Source organism: Pan troglodytes, chromosome 6 (assembly GCF_028858775.2).
Source record: "Pan troglodytes isolate AG18354 chromosome 6, NHGRI_mPanTro3-v2.0_pri, whole genome shotgun sequence".
Lineage (NCBI taxonomy): Eukaryota > Metazoa > Chordata > Mammalia > Primates > Hominidae > Pan > Pan troglodytes.
Window position 1 is genome coordinate 137,705,477 of NC_072404.2, and position 16,735 is coordinate 137,722,211.

General features: G+C 46.9%; 1 protein-coding gene across 2 annotated transcripts; it reads right to left on the reverse strand.

The window, feature by feature from the left end:
* Nucleotides 1–5,464: 5,464 nt before the first annotated feature.
* FEZF1 (FEZ family zinc finger 1) lies at nt 5,465–15,477 on the reverse strand. 2 transcript variants are annotated; one of them, XM_063815555.1, is made up of 6 exons: nt 14,370–15,477; nt 8,198–8,700; nt 7,826–8,047; nt 7,334–7,468; nt 6,956–7,088; nt 5,465–6,508 (listed from the first exon to the last, which is right to left on the reverse strand). In XM_063815555.1, exons 2-6 carry the CDS (start codon nt 8,624–8,626, stop codon nt 6,150–6,152), a joined length of 1,278 nt encoding a protein of 425 aa, XP_063671625.1. In that variant the 5' UTR covers nt 8,627–8,700; nt 14,370–15,477; the 3' UTR covers nt 5,465–6,149. The 2 variants fall into 2 exon arrangements, with proteins under 2 accessions (XP_063671625.1, XP_009452366.1); XM_009454091.5 differs by having other exon boundaries at nt 7,826–8,700.
* Between the last annotated feature and the right edge of the window lie 1,258 nt (nt 15,478–16,735).

Genomic DNA, 16,735 nt, shown 5'->3' on the forward strand with positions numbered 1-16,735 from the left:
ATCTGAGACTTCCAGCCTCCAGAACAGTGAGAAAAACATTTCAGCTATTTAAGTCACCCAGTCTATGATATTTTATTACAACAGTCTGAGCTAACTAAGACACACACTCCAGATTTGGTTATCATATTTATTATATTTAATTGATAAGTTACATTTCCATTGTGGCTTGTCAAAAGACTTCACCTTGTTATTGTAACTAGAGAGTCATGCATTGATCTAAACTTTCAGATTTCTCAGACAAAAAGAAAAGTCTTCATTATTCCTACTAAGAAGAACAAAGTTAAATCAAACTGATGATCTGCTCTACATTTTGTGATAGATTTCTAGCTCCAGTTAGAAACTGATACCTCATGCTTTCTTTCTCCATTCCCACACCTTCGTACCCAGGAGCAACATTTGTTTGTTTGACAGCAAAATATTAACCCTGGAGACCTGTCCTGGCAGAATTTTATTTAATCTTTACTTAGTAACTTAATCTCCATAAGACCAACAGTGACATGATTTCATTTGACACCAGTGTCACCTCAGTCTTGAACAGAAAATGTGCATAATGATTTGTAATAACTTTATACTCATTCAATTACATGATGAATTTTGACTTTTTCTCCAAGTTCATTATAGGCAACATGTAGCAATGTATGGAGAAAATTACAATAACAGAGATAGGTTTTCATATCAAGGTCATTTAAACGCTAGGCATCCTCTTCGCTTTTGCATGGAGGGAGATAACCTAGGCTAGCTTGAACTGGCAATTTCTTTAACACCAAAATCATGCAAATAACCAGTGTGTTGAATAGTATATCACTATTTGTCTTTAGTTTGTCCTGAAGCTGAAATGGACACACTGCATTAATTTCTAGAAGCAATTAAAATCTTTTTTTTTTTTTTTTTTGAGATGTAGCTCTGTTCTTGTTCTTGTTGTCCAGGCTGGAGTGCAAAGGTGCGATATCAGCTCACTACAACCTCTGCCTCCGGGGTTCAAGCAATCCTCCTGCCTCAGACTCCCAAGTAAGCTGGCACCTGCCACCACACCTGGCTAATTTTTTATATTTTTAGTAGAGACGGGGTTTCACCATGTTGACCAGGCTTATCTTGAACTCCTGACCTCAGGTGATCCACCTGCCTTGGCCTCCCGAAGTGCTGGGATTACAATCGTGAGCCACCGCACCCAGCCAGCAATGAAATTCATAGCAAGGTATTTTCTACTCACAAATACAGTTTCTTATTCAGATTTTAATTAACCCAATGGACACAAATAACTTCTTGTGTGAGAGTAATCTGTGGCTTTAACAAAAATATAGCAAAAAGACAATGTTTCATTGGGTTCAAAATTACTTTTTATCTCAAAAGCCAACAACTTCATATTCTTACCCATTGAAATTTACGTTGGTTTTAATTTTAACGCTTTTAAAAATGCACTCTCTTTGGTAACAACAATAAGTTGTGGGCCCTTAAAATCATAAACTTCATGAGTAACAGATTTACCCAGTACGTAGGTTTATAAAGTGAAAAAGAAAACATTTTTGTTTCTGCTCCAATTTTGAATTTGAGATCACTGTATTTTATACTGCATGTGTTACAATAAATATTTTACAAGGCAAAATATACCCACTACAGTTATACTTTAGTTAATTATGAGTTGTTACCAGTTCTAGCAAAATTAGGATTTCTGATATTGATGAGGGAGAAATCTATGAAACAGGATACACACATTCTGGGAATTATGACTTCATTGCATCTTGTAGATTAATTTCTTCCATACTTGAAGAGGAGCAAAGTTCCACAAGAAACTCACTAAGCTTCAAACATCACTAACAAGTAACAGCTTTGATGAGTCCCATATGCAATGCTTTCATTTACTATTAAAAATTGACACTTTAGTCTTACTCTTGCATAATAACTTGTTCTTAAACTAAAATTTGGGAAATCTAAACAAATTGTTACCTTTGGAAGAGATTATTGGAAATCAGGATTTGGGTTCTGTGTTAAAATAAAATAGATAGGAATTTGTCTGGGTGTGGTAAGACACATGTAACATGCCTGTAATCCCAGCACTTTGGGATTTGGAGGCAGGAGTATCACTTGAGCCCAGGAGTTCAAGACCAGCCTAGGCAACATGGCAAAATCTTGTCTCTACCAAAAATACAAATATTAGCCGGGCATGGTGGCGTGCACCTCTGGTCCCAGCTACTTGGGAGGCTGAGGCAGGAGGATCGCTTGAGCATCAGAGGTAGAGGCTGCAGTGAGCCATGAGTGTGCCATTGCACCCCAGCCTGGGTGACAGAGCAAGACACTGTCTCAAAAAAATTTAAAAAAAAGATAGGCAATCACTACTTACAATGCGAATTATGTTCTATGCTCTGATTTCCAAAACCAAACTAAATATAAGGTCTCAGTGAATCACCAAATTTCTAAAATTAGTCTCTGCTGCCCTTTCCAGAGGAAGGCCACCTTCCTTATACCAAAAGTTAATTCCAACAGAGGGAGCTGAAGATAAACCATTCCCCTCAGCAGATAATCTGGACAGTGGCCTCTCTTCCTCACTAAACATGAGAGAGTTTGCTGGCTCATGTCTGATCAAAAGAAGGTGGACTGGGACAAAACCAAGTTTCAATTCATACTTTTAGGGAAGCTGTTTCATGAGCAAGCATAAAAATCTATATAAGACACATGTAACACAGAGACATGCACACACAGAGACATACACACATGCAGAGGTTAGATAGTTGAAGGAAAAAAATCACCTTTCAATATTAGTTGAGGCGAGAGAATTGTAAGGTCTTTCCCTGACTATTAGCTAAGTGTTCCACTTCATCAATTTTTTTTCTCCCATAAACTTAATCCCTAAGCTCATACTCTCTTTAAGAAGATTCTCCTTGATGTAAGCTCTAACAGCTTTATCATAAATCAAAGTTCATTGATAATTTACCTCCGGAAAAGTAGTTCTCTTGAGTGCTTCAGTTTAGAGAATTTCCTTTTGGCCTCCTCTACTTAATCACCAACACTCCAAGCTGCTCAAACATGTGAGCAGACAATAATTTCCTTGTGCCTGCCTTAAATGGAACTATTGCACCATCCCAGATCAGACCTTATAACAAAGTCGTTCCACATTACAATGTGGAATGTACGATAACTGATTCTCTATTTTTTCTGTTTCTTTCCTTCTCTTATTCTATTCATTCTCATCTTTTCTTCTCAGGCTTTCTTTTTCCTCTCCTCATCTTTCTCCTCTCCTCTCCTCTCCTCTCCTCTCTCTCTCTCTTTCTCTCTCAACCTCCCTCTCTTTTCTCCTTCTCCCTCCTTTCTCTCTTTCTTTTTGTCTGGATTGAAACAAACCAATTATATTATTCCATAGAAGAGTACCCCCAACCCCAATATGTCAAAGTACACTGGCCTGGGGTATTTAATGGTTGAGTAATCTTCCTCAATAATATTCATTTTGCTTTCCACCAGTAAGATCGTGTCATCTCGAATGTCTAGAAGAATCTACACCCTGGGTTTTGAGAATAAGTTCAAATATGTATTGACAAGTTCAAGAAGCAAAGGTCATTTTCTGCTTTTTCACTGAAATGTATAGGTTGCAAATTATAACGACTCCTGATCTCATTCACATTTACTCAAACCGAATGCTTTAAAAATCCAACTAAGCTACTTTGGAAAGGGTGATTCATAAACTCTGCAGCATCTCTCAAAACTCCTTCGTGACAGGCAGCTGTCATGGAATGTGGCCAGAGCCTGAGACAAGATTATCAAATCAGCTGTGATATTCTGTGAGAGATGGAGCTACTTAGGGCCGCATAGATTCGGAATCCAGCCAACCATGGAATTCCAAGACCCTCGCTCCATCGCTTTCCAAAGTCAAATCTAACATGGATTTGGCCCCAACAGTGGACAAGGTCGGGGCATGAGGTCAGGAAAGGAGAAACATCGGGATTCGATCTAATAATGGCTGGGCTGGAGCTTGTTCCCTGTGTCCAAAGGGCGTGCGTCCTAGCACAAGCGTTGAGAAAGGTCTGGACCCGATGTCTGCAGGAAGTGTCAGGACCTCCCTGTTCCGGGGACCGTCCCAGCCCACAACAGGTCCGTGCTCTCTAGATTCCCCCAACCTCACTCCACAACCCGGAAGGAGCTCAGGCCGGACTTGGCGTGAGGGTCCCTGCGGGGCCGGGTCACCCACCCGTCCGCGATCACCCCACAGGGGCTGTTAGTAATCTCCCTGCTTCCTAGGCCGTTGAAAAGCACTCAGGTCACCCACTCTCGGTGACCAGAGCGGTCAATCTTTCCCCGCCATGAAATGTGAGTTCGAGTGGCAGCCGCCGCGCCCCTGCAGTGTCCCCTGCACATCTCCGGTCTCGGTCTCGCCTTTCTCAGCTCCGCGCCGCCTTTTCCTGGGCGCCGCAGGACTCATAGAAGTGAGGCGGGGCCACGGATTTAAGTTTATTCCCCGCAACTGTCGGGGCGGTCCCGGAGCTGGTGAGGACGCGCTACGGTGGGTGCAGAAAGGAGATCCCTGGACTCTGTAGAACCTGGGCCCGCGGTGTGGACCGATGGTGGATTCTCCGCGACAACAGCCCTGGAGGGAGAGCGTGGGCCGGGGGAGGGGCCACGGGGCCCCTGAGGCCTGCGGGGCTGGCCGCACTGGCCCCGGGCCTGGCGGGGTGGTGGAGTCCGAAGCGGCGAGGCGGGGACCCCGGGGCCCGCTCCCCCTAGTCGCCCTCCCGGGATGTGGCCCCGCTGCAGTAGCACTACTGTGCTGGGCTGTTTGTCTGGCAGCTTCTACTGAGCAGCTAATAGTATAACAACCCGGCTTTGATAAATCTGAACTAATTACCCCTCTTAATTAAAGTCTTTAGCAGTTGTTTCATTGTTTTGGCAAGAAAACAGGAGAGACTTGCAGTTAGAAACACCAGAGCCCGAGCTCACAGCGGAGCCGCTGATTAACACTTGAAGCATTTCAAGGACCTGGCACCCGCCACAGTTTGGTTTTCATCCATGTTTCCTCCTTGAATGGAAGTATATTCGTCTGTAAACATATATACACATGTAAAAACACGGAGGCTCCGTTTGCCAGCTGTGTACAAGTCAGTATGTGCCGTCAGGATGCAAACAATAGATACCTGTCTATCTATGATTGTAATGCGTTTGAGGAGATGTGCATTGCATACAGCTACTGGATACGTTGTTCCCATTTAACTGTGCACTAGGAACATATCAGGTGGTCCAAGCCAAATTTATGTTTCTATTAGAAAATTCCATGTCTTCTGCTTCTGAACTTTACCAGATTTCATAACTTTACCCAAAGGTGTAACCATTTAGAAGAGACTATTTGCACTTGATAGATTTTCAGACCAAAACATTAAGTATGACTAATCCAGGGTTTTAGATTTTAAAAAGGCGGAGGGATGAGGGGGTCAGAGTCAGGGATCTTTAGCTGAATAGTATGAACAGAGCCCTAAAGTTTGTTGATTAAATAAGCATGTTCCAAGTATTTATTTCCAACAGTCAATGAATCAATTTTCACGTGCAATAATCAAAACCAAAATTCAAAATCATCCATAATGAACCACCCTTATCTAATGTGTATGTGCGTGTGCTCACGAATGTGGAATGTACCCCTATGGGCGCACACATCTATGCGTGTATATATGACATACACACAGTGTTTTGTTACTTCAGGGAAAGAGGAAATGATCAACATCCAGCAGACATCTTGAGACCGGAGAATCAACACAATGGAAATATATACAATAATAAAATTAAAATGATGCAGCATTCCCGGGTAGAATAATACAGATCTCAATAAATATAGCAGAAATTTGTTTAAACAAAACAAAACAAAACAAACACCATCTCTCCACCCAAGATGAAAAGTCTTTCCAAATTAAAAAAGAGAAAAAGAAAAACAGAAAACAAGCAAAACCCTCCAAATTTTTCATAATTGTTAGTGCCTATAGAATATAATACACAAAACCATTTAGCAGGTGCATGCAAGAGGCGAAAGGCCAGGGGATGCAGAGGCTTCTGGTCGGCCCTGAAGTGTGGGGCCCCACATGCCCTGGGGTCTGCAGACGAACTCGGACCAGGAGCTCTAGTCTGCCGCTGCCTCAGCGTGGGGGCACGGCTGAGGCTGGGAGGACCCTTAGCCTCGATCACTGGTGGCCCTGGTGGAGCCCGGGCTGCAGGGGCCCCGGGGTTGGCAGCGGCGGCTGCAGAGGAGGCAGCGTCATCGGCGGCTGCTGCGGTAGCGGGGGCGGTGGTTCAGTGCCTGGTTCGCCAGCTGGGGTGCGGGCCAGCCCCAGGCTGCTGTCGTGCAGCTTGCGGACATGCTTCTTGAGGTCAAAGTTCCTGCAGAAACCCTTGCCGCACGTGGGGCAGGTGAAAGGCTTCTTGTCGTTGTGGGTGTGCATGTGGAACGTGAGGTTGTAAACCTGGTGGAAAGCCTTGTTGCAGATATTGCACTTGAACTGCTTCTCCCCGCTGTGGGTCAACTTGTGGTTTTTGTAATTCCCTGAAACACACAAATGACAGGAATATGGTTCTGAAAAAAAAAAATAGCTTAAAAAGGGAGGAGCAGACACGTGGAAGGTAGCGCCAGGCAAGCACAAGAGCCGCCACAGGTCCCACAACAAGTGCAGGGCTACTATCTGTGCCTGCACTTGTCTCCCCAAGTTTATTTTCAAGCATCGCATCAACAGTGATGCCGTTTCCTTAAATTTTAATACACATTTATCAGTCCAATTACATACAATGAAAGCATGCAGTTAAAACATATACCCTTGTTTTATGAATCATGCTTTTCTCTAATACTAATCAGACTTCGAGTAGGGAGTTAGAATGGCAACAAAAGTGCCACATAACTACACTTTAAACATCGTCTTCTAAAACATCCCGAAAATATTAAGTATGGCTTTTCATAAGACTAACCATGAGAGACAACATTTCCTGGTTTCCATACCTTTTTGATGAAACCCTTTGCCACAGAATTCACACACAAACGGTTTGTAGCCCGCGTGTATTCGGGTATGAGTGTTTAAAGTGGAACTTCTATTAAATGCTTTGCCACACTGGTTACATTTGTGAGGTTTTTCCTAAGCAGGAGAAAGGAAAAGCAGAGACATTTAGATATTTTCTAATTATGTGAAGTTCTGCAAGCTCAAAACACAGTAATGCTTAAACACTTTCAAGCAGAACAAAAGCAAACAATACATGGCATTCACTCTGTTTAGCTAGCACTTTTTAAATGAACGTTATCCTAAAGAGTAAGGCTTTATCGGCTGTTTTTCTGCAAACAGTTCGGAAGCAAACTAGGTGAAATTGAGACAGATGAACACACCTGCGTGTGAATGATCTTGTGCCTGCACAGGGTGCTTGCTTGCCTGAAACCTTTTCCGCACACTTTGCAAACGAAGGGTCTGGCTCCTGTGTGCACTGGCATGTGACGGGTTAAGTTATAGTGCGCATTAAAGACCTTAAAATTAAACACACGTAGAACAGGTTAGCCGCACAAGTAACTTTGAAATCAAACCGGGCAGAGAGAGGGTAGGAGGAAGAGAATCTTAACAAAAAGTGTATACAAATAATTACCCCCAAAATACTAAAAAGGGAGGAAGGAAAGGAGGAGCAAGGGAGGGAAGGAAGGAAGGAGGGAAGGAAGGAAGGAAGGAAGGAAGGAAGGAGGGAGGGAGGGAAGGAAGGAGGGAAGGAGGGAGGGAAGGAAGGAAGGAGGGAAGGAGGGAGGGAAGGAAGGAAGGAAGGAGGGAAGGAGGGAGGGAAGGAAGGAAGGAAGGAAGGGAGGGAAAGGATCTCCGTTTTGCATTGTACTTGCCTTTCCACACACTTCGCAAGTGAAAACTTTGGGCTTGGCATTAGGAGAGCCTCGGCTGAAATCCGAGGTTTTGAACGCGATTTTTTCCGACAGAAGCTGGGCGCTTTCTTTCATGTAATGCTGCAGCTGAGCCTGGGACAGGTCTTTGAAAGCTACTCCAGAAGGGTATTTCTCCACCGCCGGGACCACCAGTTTATTCCTTTCGGCTAAATACGTTTTTGGCTGCGGGTGCAAAGGGGAACTGAGGAAGTAGGAGGCCACCGGGTGGATGTTCACGCCGGCTGCCGGGTGGCATGGGCCGTCACCTCGGTTCAGGTAGCACAAGGCGCCCATGGCGTGGAATGAAGAGTGGTTGACCACACGCGGCCTTACCAGCTTGTACTGCTGCAGCGGCAGCGCGTCGCGGGCCAGGTCGCCCTTGAGACTCAGTGCGCAGTTGAGCAGGTCGCTGCAGCTGAATGCGGGCGCCGAGGGCACCGCCGCGGGCGCCGCCGGGGCCTCCAGACTGGCCTTCCGCGGCTCGGAGCCCGTCACTCCTGCCTTGGGGCTCGTGTCGTAGGCCACAGGCACGAAGGGGATCATGCAGGGGATCGACGAGTTGAGATGCAGAGAGTGCTTGGGTTCCCCCTTGGGTAAGGTTCCCTGCAGGAAGTGGGGGACTGGCAGGGCCTTGGGCTCTGGGGTGCGCGCCATGATTCGTTCAATGGAGAAAGCCAAGGGTTTGGACGTGCTCATCATGTTGCCCCGAGCTGGAGCAGTCGCTAACATTTTGGTAGTCGCGTTGTGGCAGCTACTGTCCATGTCCGAGTCGCCAGCGTCCGTCAGCCGGGGCTGGGCTGCGCCGTCCGTTGCCTTGTTCCCTGCTTGTCACAGACCTGCGGAGAGGGGGACGGGCACCATCACCACCAGTAGCCTCCTCCTCCTCCTCCTCCCCAGCATCACCAGCCGAACCTGCCTGCCCAGCCCAATGGACTCCTGCCAGCCCATCGCAGAGTTCTTGGCGCACCAATGACTCGGGGACAATCACTACTTATTTCTATCAATAGAAAGTGTTGTGTCAATAACGCAGCCAAGATCTCGCCAATCGTTAACTTCCAAGAGGAGAAGGTAAACTAGATAATTGCTCAATTCGCTTCCAACAGTCAACAGGAAAACTTTTTTTTTTCATCTGCAGTCAGTAACTACTTTTCATTGGTGAGTGAGGTTCCCCGCCCAGAAAAGGCGGGGGCGCTTTCACCCGCTTGGCGCGCCCTCCCCTCTGCGCACACACTCTGCCGCGCACACTTCACTACCCTCCGCACCCCCCCATCCCCACCCCCCTTTTGCTTCCTCTGCCTTTCTAATTCTCAATCTGCTTAACCAGGCTTTAGAGGCCAAGCAAATCTGAGATCAATTTTCTCGTTTAGCTCTAAGTGACATCATCTAAAATCATTGTGCAAGGGCTAAATAAGGAAACAGAGTCTAATTCAGGGGCAAACGCCAGGCTATATTTATCAAACGCCAAGCTCCAGAAAGCCTCGGCCAGGAAGCCTCGGCAGTGAAATCCGAGGTTTCGCTGCTTGGTTCCACTGGGCCTGGGTGGGCCGGGCTGGGCCGGGCTGGGCCGGGTCAGATCTGTGCCACCTCCGCAGACCTATTTCTTCCTCCAGGGCTCGGGGTTGCCCGCTCCCGGAATCCCGGAGTCTCCGCGGCCCGAACCGCTTCTGGACCATTTAGAAGACGCCGGCAGGTAACTGGCCTCCCCAAACGCCCCGAAAATTAAAAGCCTTAGGAGGCTTGTTCTGTGTTTGTGGTTTTGTAAAGGCAATGCCCGCGGCAATAGGCCTGGGAAAGTCGCACTTTCATCCACAAACTTGAGGAGTTGCAAGGAATAATTGGGTGTCACACCACAAGCAACCTTGACTCGATTGGACCCCACCCAGGATACACACAGACGCGCGCGCGCGCACGCTTCCGAGTTTCCATTGAGAGTCTGGAAAGAGCATTTCTTTCTTAAGTACCTGCGCTCAGCTAGAGCTCTCCCGGAGCATTTTAAATACTGAATGCCGAGCGGAGAAGGGAAACAGAGTGTATTAATCCCCACTCCGGTTGCCGGTGTCTGCAAGCCTCCTCTAAGCAGCGCAGGCGGCAGCCTGGATGTCTGTGCGCATCAAGGAGACTTGCCGGCGCCAGAGTTGTGTCCACAGGTGCACTTGTGCCTCCCAAAGAGCGCGCGTAGAGACCATTTCCCCTGCAACGCCCCCCAGCCGAACACCCGCCGGGTGTGGCACCTCGGCCGAAACTCCTGGGGCGGCGCGGTGGAGCGTGTGGAGGTTTCCGGGAAGACGCCTACGGCTGCGGCTCCGACTGTGCGGGTTCCCGCCGCCCCGGCAAGAGCGTCCAGGAGCGTGCTGGAAGCTGCGGCGCGCACCTTCCCCGGCGCAGTCTCTTGCCAGCCGGCGATCACGCAGAGCTGAACCCCGCAGCTAGGCGCGCAGGAAGGGCTGCACAGAGTTGGAAGACACGGCAGCTGTAAGCTGGCGTGAGGAGGCCAAAGGAGCGCGCAGAACTGCAAGCAAAGGGCGGTGGGGCCTGGACCCTGAAGTGAGTGGCCGACCGCAGCAGCTCAAGGTGCCATCTGCCTGGTGAGTTAACCCCACGTGGCTGTGAGACAGGTGGTGGCGGGTGTCAGGTATTGGGCCAAGTGTAGTGGGGGCGTCCTTCTGCTAGAGCTCTGAAAAGGGTTGGCCCCGGAAGGCTGGATAACGGCGGACTAGAAACCCTGGCATTATTAAAGTCCCTGAGCAATTTCACTCAAAGATGCGAAACTGGACCTTAAACGAAGGAAATTGACGTCAAAGTATTCCCTCCTCTCTACCCCATTCTCAACACATGCCAGGCAAGCTACCCGGGTCCCTCCGCCCCACTCTAACTTTCCGCGAAAATCAGTTCCGCCTCTGCCCCAAGAGCCAAGAGGGGTGGAAAGGAAGAGAGCTTGGGCTGGGAACGCGCCTGATGTCTAACAGAAAGGCAGTGGCAGCTGGGTGAGTGGTGGGAAAGCTCACAGGCTGAAGAAATGGGGGAGGGGGAGTGAGTCTTATTGGAAGTTGAGGACAGCCAAGGGGCAAGATGGGGGAGAGGTCTGGCTGAATACGACGGGCTTCAGCAGCTAGGCCTGGGAGTGCCTCGTTTCAGGCCTCGAGGTGGCTTCAGGCTGGGACAACTGATGCAGCAGAGAAGGGCAGAGCGCCCGGGGAGAGAAAGCAAAGAGGCGCTACACTCCAAGGCGGCCCTTTGGAACCGTCCTTGGCCCGGGTGCACCTACTTTGGATTCGCCCAGACTGCAAATTTTCTTTCCTTTTGCTGGGGCCACGGGACAGAGCACCTGGGCAGAGCAAGCGGAGAGGCGCCACACCCCCGAGAGGCGCTTCGTAGTTGTCCTTGGACCGGGCGCAGACACTCAGTATTGGTCAGCCCTGGAAATTTTCTTTCCTTTTGCTGTTGGGGCCGCAGAACCAGTCTCCTCCTTTCCCCTGCTCAGACAAAGGGCACGGGAAGGGCTTTGCTGGGGCACAGGGGGGTGGGGGGGGTTCTCTGTCCCACGACAGATGGGTCGCGGTTAAGACTTTAATTGCTGACTTTTGGGCCGGATCAGATTCCTTTTCCTACCTGCCACTTCCCAGCAGCGAAAAATCCCCCTCCTGCTGCACTCCTCCGCCACCGGGCTAGGTTGAAAGGAAAAAGCCAAGAAGCGCGAAGCAGCCCGGCTCTGGAAAGCTTTGGAGAGTCCAGCTGACTTGTACACAATTCGCGGCCTCTGGAGCCTTATCTGCCTTCTTGACTGAATGCCACCAGTTCGTTTTACGCTTGTGGTGTGTCCCTCACTCTCCCCTTCCTCTCCTCCCCCTCCCCTCTCCTTAACTGCAAAAGAGTCTTTCTTTGACCTCTGTAAATTTCTCCTTTGGTGTACACCAAACTAAAAAGGAAAAAATATTGGCTAAGAGGTATGCATGCTTTGTATAGTTTATATTTCAACAGTTTGCTTTTCACTAGTCTTTTCAGGATTTGCCCTTTTGGCAAGTGTTTGAAAATGTCATTTGAGTTAACACAAATATGGCAAAGCATCAATTATGCTCTTCCTTTAAGATGGCCTTGAGTTTACTAAAGACTGAAAAGGTGCTTTACAACTCCAGGCCTTGATATCCAACATTTGTTAATTTTTTCAAAACCTAACCCAAAACACATGTTAATTAGTAATACTATCTCTATTAAATAAGAATTGTCACAAAACACAAAATATATTTAGAAAGGGCTTCTATCTTACCGTCCAATCTGTCTAGTACTTTATTTCCAAATATATTTGAAAATAACAAAAAAGGCAATAAAAACAGAGTATATTCAGCAAATTCAGAAGCTTTCAAAACGTTTCAATGCAAGTATTTTTTAGTTATTAAAACAAATGCAAGGGAGCCTTGTTTGTTTTGTTAATGGCAAAATAGAAACTCTTACAGTTTCTTTGGATTTTCTTTGAGAATCCTATAATCCTATTTTTTTGCTGAGAGCTGATGATTAAGTGTGCCTCCCCTTTCCATCCATGGAAAGGCAGTGTTTATAACCTCAAATCCTGATGGAAGGCGAGTTTAAGTGTATGATTTATCCTTTATGAAATATCCTGAGGAAACCACAGCAGTTCATGATATAGAGGCCAGATAACAAACTCTGTGTTAAGATCTATTTTAAAAATAAGAAAAAGTCCTGCTTTTCTAAAGTAATTTAAAATTCTCTTTTTCTAAGGAATCTGATTTTGACTTCAATACTTTCTAAGCTGTGTTCTTGCTATTACTAAAAAATATTCATGATTTCCACAGGCTTTTTGTTGAAGTCCCTATCATAAGCAAATGCAGTTTCTGGCTATGGTTACTGCAATTCGAAATAAAAGGTAATAAGATAATAGAGCCATACATTACCAAATAAGCCATAATATCTAATCTCTTATTCCTTGATATGTCACAAAATACTATTGATTTTTTAAAATTAAAAATGGATTGGAAAATATTATAACTAATTCCACTTTCTGCCCTAGTTCATTGACTTGTACCTGGTCATGTTTTTAGAGTTTTCTGGCCTGTTCAACATCTCTGACCCCCAGCCCCTTCACCAAGAGCAACAGTCTGCTTTCTCTTTGCTTTAGCTTGTGAGCTAAGGGAGGAGAGACGAAAGCATTATTATTATTCTGACATCACCCCCAACCCCAGCCCTGACATTCAAGCACATCTACACTTTTTCCTGTTTAATACATAGCACCAAAGGCAACACACTGTACTTCTAGAAGGAAAAACACATTTTTTAATTCCTCTGCGTTTTCTGCTTACAGTCTTTATCTCTGGCTGGTCTTTTGTTATTTCTTTTGGTGTGTGATGGAGGCAGGGTGACGGGATGGGACACAAATAGCAAAGGTCTATAAGGTTCAAGGAAAGAGTTTCTGAATACCTCAGATTACTTAATACACAACGGGAACTAACTTTCCAACACATTAGCAAACATATTGGCAACAAGTTCAAATTTAAGGCTACTAGTGTGCTTTTAGTTAGTTTGGTAGCAAATAAAGAATTTTTGCTAATTTCCTAAAGCAATGTGAAGGACAGTATCACAGGTTATAAATGTGGGAAGGGTTGATTAACTCACAGAGCCCTCCTCTCTTTGGGGGAAGAAGTGTGAGGGTGGATTATTTGTCTCTAGACCTTTGTTGTTACTATTTCTTTTATATTAGGATTTCATTTAAACCCAGTGAAATTATTTCTCTCAAAACAGCATTTACATAGCAAATCAGTTTGTGAAAGGAAATGAAGAGCCCAAATGTGAGAGCTGTTAATGAGGTGGCAGGCAATACAGACAGCGAGCACTTGGGCTCAGTTTGTTTCTGACCCTCCACTAATGCTGAGATTTTTCTCACCCATTCCCACAGGCCTGTGAGGTGTGTCCCTCCAGACTGAGAGGCTACGACTCAGGGCTGGACTTTATGGAAAAAAAGAAGTTTATAAAACAAGTAACCCAGTTTCTCCAACCTTTACTGTGGAGCAACAGCGTCAAGCAACAAAACCCAGCAAAGTTTTGCTTGTCACTTACAAGGGTGTTACTGAAATCTGGAAGGCGAACAATTAGAAGATAGCCCAAACATGCTCTATTGCTCTACACTGAAATACTTGCCTCCAATAATAGAAAAAAACTGTTTTCGTGCAATTGATTGATTAGCGTTTTGCAGCAGTCCCTGGACAATTTTAAAGACATTTTGTGTTTGTGGTCAAAATTAAAAACAAGCAGACACACACACAAAACAACCATATTCAAGACACAGTTCGACTGTTTCCTTGACACTACCCACGAAGTTTAAAGCATTTTTATGTTATTTTCAAACTTTCTTAAGTGATCCCATGAAATAAAAGTCGATAATAGAAATTAAAACAACACAGAGCAAAGAACGAGCTTAGTGAAATGGAGAAGCAGTAGAGGTAAATAAAAATCCTTGAGCTAGAAAGCTCTAAGAACCGCTTATAAATTCAGTTACCTCCTGAACTCCGGCCGATGGCCACTCCGGCCCGGGAGTGCCCCGCGCCGACCCGCTGGCCTTGGCCGTCTCAGCCTTCATTATCGCCACGGCCTTGGCGCCCCCTGCCCCCGGCTGCCCAGGGGAACCAAGTTCCCGCTGCTGGAGTTGGGGCAGAGGAGCCCCGCCTCATTCAGGATTCGGTGGCCAGCGCAGAGCCATTTGAATAGAAGAAGCCCGAAGTGAAACAGAAAAGCTGAAAACTCCGCGGCTGGGCTCTCCACTTCTCGGTTCTTGCTCACGAGTTCCAAACAGTTAGTTAAAGTGACGTTGGCAAGGCCGAGGGCCACCGAGCTCTGTGAGACTCCCTTGGAGGGGTCAGGAACCTTAGCTCGAGAAGCTTGGAGGCGGCTGGGAGTTAGGGCGCAACTTCAGTGACCGGGCTCCGCTGCCGGGCTGGGGCTCCCAAGCGTCCGGCTCCCGGGGTGGTCGACGCGGCGCTGCCTTCGATCAGGTCCTGCCGACCTCGGGCCTCTGGACCACCACCGCCCCAGCCGGTCTGGCAACCCATCCCGGGCGCAATCGCGCTCCTCCCCTTCTCCTCTGCATTCCCGCAGGTCCTGGGGCGGCTCCATCCCCCCAAGGCTGAGAGATGGCGAGGGAGGCTCCAAAGAGTTTCGGGAGGGGGCGCCGGATCTGGTTTAAGAGACCGCGGAACAGATGGTGGAGAGCTCCTGGATGAAAGTTTTTGAACAGGCACTCGCTAATAGACTTGCTTTGACGACTCAGGGTGTAATTGAAGGGTCATTTAATCTAGACGCAAGGTGAAAGAAAACAGGCCCGGGGGTGTGGCATACCTAAGGAGGAACTAGAGCATCTTTTCACTAGGTTTGCCTGTCATTTTGACTTTCCTGGAAAATACGTTAAGTCAAATTTTAAGAATGTCTGAGAAGCATCTCTGACTATCTCTTCCAAAAACCTTTCGTGTATTTTTTTAGCCGACCTCCTTCCTCCGAGAATCCTCCCTTTGAAGCCGTTTGGCCTGTGCTTAAGAGTAGTTGGGGTCTCCTTATGATCCCAGAGCAAAGAGAATTTTCTAACTAGATTCTCCTGTTTAAGACCTTAACAGAAAGGCCTTTCTACCTTCCCTTCTTTGGCTTTACTCTCCAATTTGTTCTTTCATTCCCGAGTTCTCCCAGTGAAGCCCTGCACCTCCTCTAAAAGAGAATATTTCATGGCTGTCCAAAGAGGGCCATACCCCGTGGCCACCTCTCGCGGGCCTCCATAGCCTCTGTAAAAGAGGAAGCACTCAGCCACTGGCCGGCCCCCTTTTGTTGATGGAAGTGGGTGCTGTTCTGTTTCCTCCCTTCCCGCCCTTAGGCCTCTCCCAGACCAGATTCTGCACGCCTTGTGCATGTTTCAAGAGTTGAGCTCTAAGATCCAATCCCAAGAAGAGGCTTGATCCATCATTAAGAAATCTTACTACCTTGTAAAATATTATTGCCTTCTCACTTTAAATTAATTTGGAAGGTTTTTTTTTTTTTTTCCCTCTTCCCACTGTCTCCTCTTACTTCAAGTTCAGTTAATTCTCTGAATTCACGAACAGTGGGGCTGCCCTCATAGTTTCTCAGCAGTCCCACACAGAGGAAAAGGCTCCTGGAAACAACGCGAAGCTTTAAGCGCCCCGCGCGGGTGTTGACGCTGGCAGCTCGCAAACAGCGTCCCGCGGCCACGGTGACCCGAGGGGCCGGCCGGCTGACGTCACGAACGCGGCCAGCTGCGGGGACCCGGGCTGCAACCGCGGCCTCTGGCCCCTGCCGGCTCGTTGGGTCGAGGGTGGGAAGGGAAGTTGAGGTCTGGGGTAAAAAGCCGGAAAAAGAAAGGAACAAGGCTGAGAATCATTCAAAGATTAAATGGGGTCGGCTCCTGTTGCTTGCGAAGACGGATGAGGAGGGGGAGAGTTGAGGGGGTTGGGGGGGACCCTCTTTTATCTAACCTTGTGATTCACAGCTTCTCAGAAATTTACATAATACAAGGGTGTAGATGTAAACCTTAAGGACAAAAATAATAATTCAACAGCACATATTTCATTTTCGCACCATGGGCCTGGATATGTTCCCGGTGTTGGCACAATAGCTCATTTCCAGAGCTTTTTACTCACGGCAGAGAATATCTGAACTCTCATACCACTGTTGAAATGAGAGGAAAGGAAGGAGAAAAAAGGGAGAGAAAGAGAAATTGGCTTTAATAATGTTGATTTAGATCTCTGAATAATGGTGAAGGATTTTTTTTAAAAAACTTAAGAGCATATGTTGTGTACAAAAGGTGCAGGCATAGTAATAATTGGGGTCCTTCACTCTCCAAAGTATCTATTTCCTTTTTATTTG

What these genes read in the sequence shown, in the direction of transcription:
- FEZF1 (XM_009454091.5), bottom strand. Translation starts at nt 8,626, where the DNA reads ATGGACAGTAGCTGCCACAACGCGACTACCAAAATGTTAGCGACTGCT. An exon ending in CTTGCGAAGTGTGTGGAAAG is followed by an intron (nt 7,469 to 7,825) that starts GCAAGTACAATG and finishes TTTAATTTTAAG; the next exon opens with GTCTTTAATGCGCACTATAA. An exon ending in ACAAGATCATTCACACGCAG is followed by an intron (nt 7,089 to 7,333) that starts GTGTGTTCATCT and finishes TCTCCTGCTTAG; the next exon opens with GAAAAACCTCACAAATGTAA.